Source organism: Palaemon carinicauda, chromosome 21 (assembly GCF_036898095.1).
Source record: "Palaemon carinicauda isolate YSFRI2023 chromosome 21, ASM3689809v2, whole genome shotgun sequence".
Lineage (NCBI taxonomy): Eukaryota > Metazoa > Arthropoda > Malacostraca > Decapoda > Palaemonidae > Palaemon > Palaemon carinicauda.
This window is the reverse complement of record NC_090745.1, coordinates 47,861,038-47,871,568: the sequence shown is the minus strand read 5'-3', so window position 1 is coordinate 47,871,568 and position 10,531 is coordinate 47,861,038. Positions and strand designations below refer to the sequence as shown.

At 33.6% G+C, this 10,531-nt stretch overlaps 1 protein-coding gene across 3 annotated transcripts in view; it reads left to right on the top strand.

Annotated features, from left to right (window-relative positions):
* Nucleotides 1–10,531, top strand: part of LOC137615274 (histone-lysine N-methyltransferase NSD2-like) — a 521,040-nt gene that overhangs the window by 462,827 nt on the left and 47,682 nt on the right. For all 3 annotated transcript variants that reach the window (XM_068345003.1, XM_068345002.1, XM_068345001.1), the window contains exon 17: nt 3,829–4,039. In XM_068345003.1, the coding sequence (XP_068201104.1) occupies nt 3,829–4,039 (211 nt within the window). The remainder of the gene's footprint in view (nt 1–3,828; nt 4,040–10,531) is intronic.

Genomic DNA, 10,531 nt, shown 5'->3' with positions numbered 1-10,531 from the left:
TATTTTACTTTCAGCCGTGCAACACAGAGATTTATATACACTGTAGTCCTGTTTATTTGGGGAGATTTAAGAATAAGAAAAAATTCTTATGGGTTAGCGTTTAATGTAATCCGAAGATAGCTCATACAAGGGAAAGAGTAATGTAGTAGCTGATAGCCTTTCTAGAGATTTTTCAGATTGAGAAAAGTAATTTTTTTTTTTTACTTTTCTCTCATCATTATAAATAAGTTGAATAAGAGCCATTTTTTCTATAGTATTAATGTGTTATGTGAATGGAGTTTGAAGTATGCTTTGCTGATGCTGAGTTGAAATGTAATGCAGAGTTCCTTAGTTTAGAGATAATGTTTGTTAACTTAAAATACTCAGTAAATTACCTATCCTTTGAAAATTTGTCATGAATAGACACAGTAATGTCAAAGAAGTATATATAAATAGGAAAACTGAATGTCTTTCCATGAGAGGAAATCCAGCTAGTGTTTGGTCAAAGATTGCATCACCTTTATTACTGTCAGCATCATTTTGGGAATAAATAGAGTTTCAATGAAAATTCTTTTCTTTCTGGAAGCATTACTGTGCTGTCTGTTATGCTATTTTGTGCCACATCGGGTCCTCATTGTACTAGAAAACTTGCTCTAGATGCTTCTATGGCACGACCGAAGCGGGTGGTTTAAAGAAAACAAATCATGATGTAGGATATCAAAAAACTCCTTTATATGGCAATGTCGTAGTTAGCTCCGCCTACTCACTGGTATAATATAAGCTTCAAAAAGAGATAGTAAGTAAAGCGTTAGGAAAGCCAGAGGTCCGACAGAGTTAGGTTCCGACGTGAGTCTCCCCTTCAGCCAGCAAACACCTGTCTCCAAAATTTTATTTTATTATTGGTGAAGAGAAGCTGTATGGACACGAGTCATGGTATGACAACGAAACAATCTCCTACAGATTTAATAGCTTTGAGAACAAAGCCCTCGGAAGGATATTGGGAGTTAATTGACAACAGGATGAGAAATTAAATTATAAGAGAGAGTACTCAAGTGGCATATGTGGATGAGATCATGGTGATAGTTGTGGCATGCTCTTCACCAAATGTTTAACTAGGCTCCACAAGGCATTGGAAGAGTTGGAAGACACAGGTCTACATGGCTGAGGACTATGAAGCATGAAGTAAGTGATGATGAATGGAGAAGTATTGAAATGAAAGCTCAAGATAGAGATAATTGGTGAAGTCTAACCAAGACCCTTTGCATCAATAGATGTAGGGAATGATGAGAAGCCTAAAGTCACCGTACCAATAACATTTCAGCAACTGAAGAGAATTCTCCATTTAAATGTTTTATTGCTCTAGTTTCATTTTCTTGAATTAATCTTAGTCAGTGTAAGTAAAGGTGCAGCAACATTGGTTTTCATTGTGAATAATCTTTTTTTTTTTTTGTGTGTGCTTATGATCATTTCCTGTAATCAGTTGCTGTTATCATATAATGTTTAAGAGATCGAAACACTTGTAATGAATCTGAGATCATAACAGGGACATCTTGATGAACCCATTGCTGTAGAGAAACTGAAAAGTGGGAAGTTCTTGGCATGTTACTTACCATTAACCGACAAATTTTTTCATCCCTTTACTGGAACATGTATCTTTTCAAAGTTATGGAAAGGGGGGATTTTTTTTTTTTTTTTTTTTTTTTTTTTTTTTTTTTTTTTATATAATAATGGGGTTTAAACATCAATAAAACTGAGCATATGAACATCAGGAGAGAGGTTTATAGAAATAGTGCTTCTTAATGGAATTTACAGGGCTTTAATAAATCAAATTTTATAATGTTAAGAGCTGAGTTTATTAGTTTCATTTTTCAAGTAGAGATATCATGACATCAGCTCAATCATCAAAACTGTTGTGAAGTCCACAATTTTCAATCATTGATATCTTTTAGGAATTCTATTTGGACCTTCATCATTCTTTGTTGCATTTGGCTGTTGTCCTTTGCTAGATCTAATAATAGTGATAATTATGGTCTTCATCGATGACATTTGGAGTTGAGATTGTTTTTAGAATTTCTCTTGAAATAAAAGGTCGTATCATAACATCGGTTGATCTGAAAAAGTACCCTGCTTCCTGGGTACGTCAGTGTCAACATTTTCGCCTAGCATTCGCATAGTAGCAGATTGATCACCCCGGATTGTGAGTTTAAGCCATTTATTGGGGAGGCCAATGCTGTGGTTGGGCACTACAGTTGGGGATTGGGCTTGCCTGTCTGATATTCTGGTGAGCATCTATTCTGATGAAACCGGAACTAAAACCATACACCTTTACCTTTAAAAGGAAGATAAAATTTGATCAGAAAAGCAGTAGATATTGAAGTATAGCAGTTGGAAAAAGACCAAATAGGAAAGCCATAGGAATTATTGAAAATGGGAAAGTTTAAAACCTGGTCCTGATGGTATTACCTGTAGAAGAGTGTGAAGGGAACTAATTTTGCGTACAATATACAAAGGGAAAAATACTAGTTGAATAGCATATTTTATCTGTTCACCTGTTCATTATTGTAATAAGTAATTAATATATTCATGTAATTAATCAGAAGAGCCTCTTAGAGCTAATGCGAGTTGAAAGAACCAATGATAACTTAGTTGTAACATTCCAGTCAGAGTAAGAATTGTCAAATCTTTGATTATGTGCTTCTTCAAAATATGTTTGTTTAGCAAACGTTTGATGATAATCCCTGCGAGTTAACATGGAAACATTCTAAACAGGCAACCAATTTTTAACTAGCTTACGGTCCCATTTGATGACCTCACTGTAATGCTTATTTGGCTTTAGTACTGTGAGGTGGTTAGTTATTCAAAGGAACCTGCTCATTTTGTTATTTTTTAAACCTTCATAAGGAGTACTATCTTTCTTGGCTCTTTTTATTGCAACAACCTGGTCATGAAGGTAAAAAACCAAAAGGAGTGACCAATATTTGCTGACTGACCTAGAGTCGGGAAAGATGTGAATATCCTATTAGTCGAATAAGGTCTAATGAATTAGTTATTGAGGATATATTCTCCTTTCCCTTGTAACTGTCATCGTAATAACAGGACATCAATATAAAAATTTAATACGATGTGTGAACCGTAGATACCAATAAAGTTTCTAACGAGAAACAATCAGTATGGAGGACTCATTGAAAAGCGTTAAGAACGAAACGAGAGAGAGATAGGAGGGAGCCAAGCGTCATGAAAGACCCACGCGGGGTCTTGAAAAATAAAACTTATAATATAAGCAAAAAAGGGCAAGGCCCCCTCCAAAATTTCAAAAGTCATAGATCTGGTACTTAACTTAGATGGAGTGACATTGGAGTCCGACATCTTGAGGTAAATCCAGAAAAAACCAGCGAAATTCACACACTAAGGCAAAATAAGGATTAAATAGTGGTGCTATGTAAAAGGAGTGACGTTACTGGCGTGGGATTGCTAGTAGTAGTAGGATGTTGAACGGCACCTCGCTGTTCGGGGATATTGACAGGAGATATCTAAATGGTGCAAGGCCTCTGGTTGTGATTTATTCAGCGCCCCAGTATTATACCGACACCTTATTAAGGTGAGCGAGCTGGGTTCAACCTAGCATTCCTATACAAATATTTCTCTGGTAAATTTATAGCAGTTTTAACCTTAGAAATGATGTTCAAGGAGCATTTCACTGGGCGGCACGGGTCGGAGCCCAGAAAAGGCTTTTATATAAGACTTAATGAGTTTGAATTGATTATGCTTCTTTTAACTGAGGTGAATTTTATCATAAGTATACTGTATTTTTGTAATAAAATATTTTTACTTCAGCATTTGTATTTTCAGGTTCATGAACCATTCTTGTGAGCCAAATTGTGAAACACAAAAGTGGACAGTTGGAGGAGACACCAGGGTTGGACTCTTTGCTTTATGTGACATCCCTCCCGAATCTGAACTCACCTTTAATTATAACTTACAATGTGTTGGAACTGAAAAGAAAAAATGTAATTGTGGTTCTTCTAATTGTAGCGGATTTATTGGTGCAAAAGTACAAAAGGTAAGGGACATATTAAGAACACTACAGTATATGAGTAAAATTACTTTTTTGTATGTATTATGAAATGTTAAAAATGCAATATGAAATTTTCAAACAATTCTTCTCTCAAGGGGTTAGCTACTGAAATTGTTCAGTGGCTACTTTCTTCTTGGTAAGGGTAGAAGAGACTCTTTAGCTATGGTAAGCAGCTCTTCTTGGAGGACACTCCAAAATTAAAACATTGTGTCTTGGGTAGTGCCATAGCCTCTGTACCATGGTCTTCCACTGTCTTGGGTTAGAGTTCTCTTGCTTGAAGGTACACTCGGGCACACTATTCTATCTTGTTTCTATTCCTCTTGTTATTTTCAAGTTTTTATAGTTTATATATGAAATATTTATTTTAATGCTGTTATTGTTCCTAAACTTCTAGTAGTTTTTCTTATTTCCTTCCCTCACTGGGCTATTTTCCTTGTTGGAGCCCTTTGGCTTATAGCATCCTGCTTTTACAACTAGGGTTGTAGCTTAGCAAGTAATAATAATATGGAGTAAAGGATATTAAATTATACAATATATGGTGTCAGCAAGGACATTAACCTGGATAGGTATCGTTATTTGACCACCTTAACCCTGGATAGGTACGGTCCTCGGACACCCCTTTAAGGGTATACTCGGACGCGAACGACCCCGACGCCAAAAAAAATTCTTGAAAAATCAGTTTTTGCAGTAACCTCCTTTTTTCTTTTGCCAAAAAAAACTTCAATGAATGCTTAAAACAACTGTAAAGATAAATACTACTCATCTGCAGAAAAACTATTTATTATAAATATTTTAAAAAATTAAGTAGAAAAAAAAAAGACCTAACATAAAAATTCATAAAAAAAAAGTTTATACATATATACACAAATCCTTTTAGGAATTGATTCTTGAATGTTTAGGACACATCTTGATGTATTTTGGATGAAGTAAGACCCATGGAGGTAAAGATCTGAAATGAGAAAAAAAGGGTAACTTTTTTTGGCCAAAAAAATTTGTCCAAATTTCATGAATTTTTTTGGGTACCCAAATGAAATAGGAAGTGGCTAATTTTTTTAGGGAATAAACATATGTTATCCTAAAATAGAAATATGTAAAAAAATCTTCATTATTTTGTAAATTACATTTATATCAGGGGCCATATCTAAAGGTAATTTTTTGAGTACTTGGAAATTTCGTAAAAAAATACATATATTTAATATATAATATGATATTTATGCAGGTAAAAATATACCAAAATATCACAAATTCTATAGGGAACAAGAATATATATAGATAGGGCAGCTTACGCTTCGGATATGTCCACAAAATGGCCGCCAACCACACTGACTCAGACTCCCTAATCTGCCACTTGAAATGTAGGAAGGGTATGTCAATTTCAAGGTGTTATTTACTAATCTAATTATTATTGATATGCATAAAAATTGTATGGTGGGTTGCTGGATAATTGTCGATTATTTTACGACTATAAAATTAAAATTCTGACCCAAAAAATTTTTTTTGAAGGGAAATAAAATCGAAAAAAAAAAATGTAAAACAATATTTTAGCTAAAAAAAATTGATATTCAATCAAAAAAAAAGTAAACAAAATTTTCCGACAAATAAACATCTAGAGGAATCATTACTCTGTGATAGTTCCTTAGTACGTAGTAATTTTGAAAGAATTGGGAAAAAACGAAAATATGGCAATCACCGGAAAATCGAACACATACCTATATATACGCCATATCTGGCTAAAAAAAAGATAGGCATGGGTAGCCAGATCATCTAGAAACACTTTCCAACACTATAAAAATATAAGTTTTGCGACACTACTTGCCAATTCCTTACGGTAACATGACTAAGCAAAAAAATGCAAAACAAATAAAAAGGAGCACTCGTGGAAAAATGGCCATTCTAATATACGGCATTTCAGAAAAAAAAAATTTCAGCCACGTGCTAGGCAAACCATCAAGGCATATTTTCCGACAAATAAACATATAAATGAAATATTACTCTGTGATAGTTCCTTAGTACGTAGTAATTTTGAAAGAAATGGGAAAAAACAAAAAAATGGCAATCACAGGAAAATCGAACACATACTTATATATACGCCATATCTGGCTAAAAAAAAAATAGGCATGGGTAGCCAGATCATCTAGAAACACTTTCCAACACTATAAAAATATAAGTTTTGCGACACTACTTGCCAATTCCTTACGGTAACATGACTAAGCAAAAAAAATGCAAAACAAATAAAAAGGGGCACTCGCGGAAAAATGCCCAACATTCTAATATACGGCATCTCAGATAAAAAAAAAGACATGCACGTGTTAGCCCAACCATCAAGGCACACTTTCTAACACATAAACATGAAAAAAAAATCAATAATATACGGCAATTCCTTACTACGTAGTAAATTTTTACAAATATTGAAAAAAAAACAGAAATTGGCAACCGCAGTTAAATACCCAATATACCAATAACTACGTCGTATCTGACAAAAACAAAATCACGCATGGGTAGCCAGATCATCTAGACACACTTTCCAACATTAAAAAAGCAAAAGTTTTACGACACTATTTCGCAATATCTTACGGAAAAATGACTTGGCAAAAAAATTAAAAAAAATTAAAAAGGGACACTCGCGGTAAAATGCCCGACATTCTAATATACGACATCTCAGATAAAAAAAAAGACATGCACGTGTTAGCCCAACCATCAAGGCACACTTTCTAACACATAAACATGAAAAAAAATGAATAATATACGGCAATTCCTTACTACGTAGTAATTTTTACAAATATTGAAAAAAAAACAGAAATTGGTAACCGCAGTTAAATACCCAATATACCAATAACTACGCCGTATCTGACAAAAACAAAGTCATGCATGGGTAGCCAGATCATCTAGACACACTTTCCAACACTAAACAAGCAAAAGTTTTACGACACTATTTGGCAATATCTTACGGAAAAATGACTTAGCAAAAAAATGAAAAAAAATGAAAAAGGGGCACTCGCGGTAAAATGGTCCTCGTGGTGATGAACGACATTTTAACTAAAAAAAAAAACATGCACATGGTAGCCAAACAATCCACCAAGACTTTCCACAACTGATAACCTATACAAGTTGCACCATTCTACGACAATTTCATAATACGTAATAACTTTGATAATTATGCAAACTACCTCAGAAGGGTAAACTCGGACGCGAACGACCCCGACGCGTCTCAGAAATCGGGGAAGGAGTACAGCTACAGCAATGCACATCTGGACACTACTAGAGCGTGTAGGGGAGACACCTCCTGCAGGTCGATCACCCACAAATTCAGTCACAGGGGTGAGTCACGTGAGAAAAACCTGTTTTTTTTTGACGCTCGGGGTCGCAAACGACCCACCGTACCTATCCAGGGTTAAATAGGTATCGTGGGTCGACCTCGACCCGAGGTAAAAAAAAAAAATTATAAAAAATTCATTTACAAATTAATTCACAACCTTTTAATATAAAACAATTCAAAGAATTTCTAATCTTCAAAAAAAGTAATTAAAAGCAAAGTCCAAATTAAATATTTATTACAAATAAATAAAAAAAAAAGTATACAAAAAAATTCTCCTAAAATTTAAATATGGAAATAAACTTGAAACTATTCTAAGCACATATTTTATAATAATTGAGCACCATTTGCTGAGGTCCAGGGGGGACCAAAAGAGAATGTTTCCTGAAATGAGAAAAATTTTTTTTTTTTTTTGCTAAAAGGAATCTATCCTCTTTTCAACATTTTCATGGGGTAGGTAAATGATATACTGTAGGGTCCCGAATTATGCGAGAATTTGGTCGATCAATGACCTCGTATAAATGGAAAATCGCATATTTCGAAACACACAACTAACAAGAAATAATTACATTTGGGCCATGGCAACCAGCAACTTGCCTATTCAAACGTGTTTACCACCAATTTCCAATACTTTCCATATACTATACTGTATTATTTTATACTATCAAATTGTTTTTGTAAATAAATCAAACATTTAATATACTTTAAAGTTCTAATAACTTGAAAAAAAGGTTAAAGTTACAACCAGGATGTGTGTAAACACCGTATATTTCTCGTTATAACAAGACCCAAAATACAGACAAATTTTAATGTTTGTCATATCTATTGTATAAGACAACTGGTGAATAGCAAAATCATCACTGTATATAGTAGCTTTTGTTGTATCATTGAAAATCCTAAATTAACAAAAGAAAGGAGATTTCATATCACGAGTTTCCTAAACACGCCAAAAAGCACAATGAAAAATGACGACCATTGATTTGTTTACGTTTATCTCTGATCATAACGAAGAAACGAACGCATTTACACATCTTTGTATAGGTTAGTTTTATATGATGATTTTGTTATTACCAATGTTGTTCTACTTAATTTTTTTTAGAACTTCGAAATAAATGAAAAAACCTTTTCCTTAATGACTCCGCCTGAAACGGAAACCTTCATTTGTTTACTGTACATTCCATCTTCGATCATAATAAACAAACGAACACATTAAACACACATGATCAAAGTGATAACTATTGATATTAAAAGAATTTAGTAAACATTATGTTATTACAAATATTTTACTTACCGTATCCATATAAATTCCTAAAATCGTAGCAAAGCAACAAAACTTTTTTTCATACGTTTATCAACAATAGCAAAGAGCGCTGTTAACAGTATGGTAATTTACGATAACTCTAAACTGTTACGAAAGGTAATTGTCCTTTCCATATCCAAAATACTTTTCTTAGCTGCAGTTATAAGTCAACTTGTACCTACCTCAATTATGGAACCATTTGGAAAAAGGTAAAAGAAGAAGAAAGTCCTAGGCCGGTATTTAAAGTCATCGAACAATTAGGTTACCGCTAGAACGTTCAATATGATAGAGATGGTGCGAGATTGGAGAAGTAAGGAAAATTGAATCATGCTTGATTTTTAATAAAACTGAACTTTGTGAAACAACAAAGATTTCCTTTGTTAGAGATAGAGAGAGGTAAGAAATGAGGGGGGTAGCAAAAGGTATCCTAGAGAGAGAGAGAGAGAATGATGGTTTTAAATGTAATAAACAATAAATATGATAGGTTATAAGACATTAGTGCTTATGTAATATTAACTGTATAGATGGTTTGAATAAGTTAAGAAATGGTATAAACAATGCTTTGTTATTGTATTCGTACGCTCATATTCTTGAGAGTGAGAGCTAGACATCAGCTAATCTGATCACAGCCAAAAGTTAAACCAAAATAAGTCGTCAATACTCGATTTATAAAACATTTCCGAAATTTAAAACAAAAGTACAGGGTTTTCTTAAAGCACAATCAATTATTTAAATAGTAGCAATTTTCTAGAATAAAGTGAAGTTTCCTAAAAATAGTGGTTTGCTGAGAAAATCGGATGTCATATTTTAAGCTACGATTGAAATGGATTTATACTCTGTATAATTTTTTGTTTTATATTTAATTGACGATTTTTAATAAAACCTATTTTGGGTTCTTCATCCACAGTATATGTAAATATTGTATAACACCGGAGAGAGAGAGAGAGAGAGAGAGAGAGAGAGAGAGAGAGAGAGAGAGAGAGAGAGAGAGAGAGAGAGAGAGAGAATCAGCTGTTGTAATCGAATGCCATGTTTTTGTTTCTTGTACCACTTGAAGCGAGGAAATGATCACCGCAACTAATAATAGTCATGTTAATTTCATTCTTAAACTCAGGTTGTAATATGTGAACTAAGATTTTATTTTTTACACGCATACAGAGAGAGAGAGAGATTTGAGTCTCTCTCTCTCTCTCTCTCTCTCTCTCTCTCTCTCTCTCTCTCTCTCTCTCTGAGAGAGGATTTTATAATTACACCTTGTACTATACAAAACAAATCATTGTAAAGCAAATCAATACTGTTTAGAAGATGACAAAATATTGCCGACTTGTTACCGAAATTTACGCTATTCACTGCCGATAAACGAACCCAGCCTACGTGTGAAAACCTTGAATACCCACAGGGAAAACTAAAGCTTTTATATATTCTATACTAAATAAAAATAATGCTTGAATATACCTTCATTAACAATACCATTAATATTATCGAAAGGTTAGAGAAAGATAAAGATTGCCGAGAATGTAACCACAATTCTGTTTACATTTTGTCAGTTGGATTCGCATAGTTAAAAGTTGATTTCATTGTTGATATGGAATTTTATCCTTTAAGAGGCTATTTATTATGAAATTATGTTAATAAAACATAAGATAAATATTGTTTGGTAACATTTATTATCAAGCACTGTATTTAGGGCTACCAATATACCTAAAAAGACAATAGATTTGATACATTTTGTAGTGCTTGACTTGCAGACTTTGAACAGCTTTGCAGAAACAATTTTTTTTTCTTTAAACTACTGACCGTTTAAATGGGGAATCGCATAATTCGAACACGCATAATTCGGGACCCTACTGTAGTTAGAGGCTGA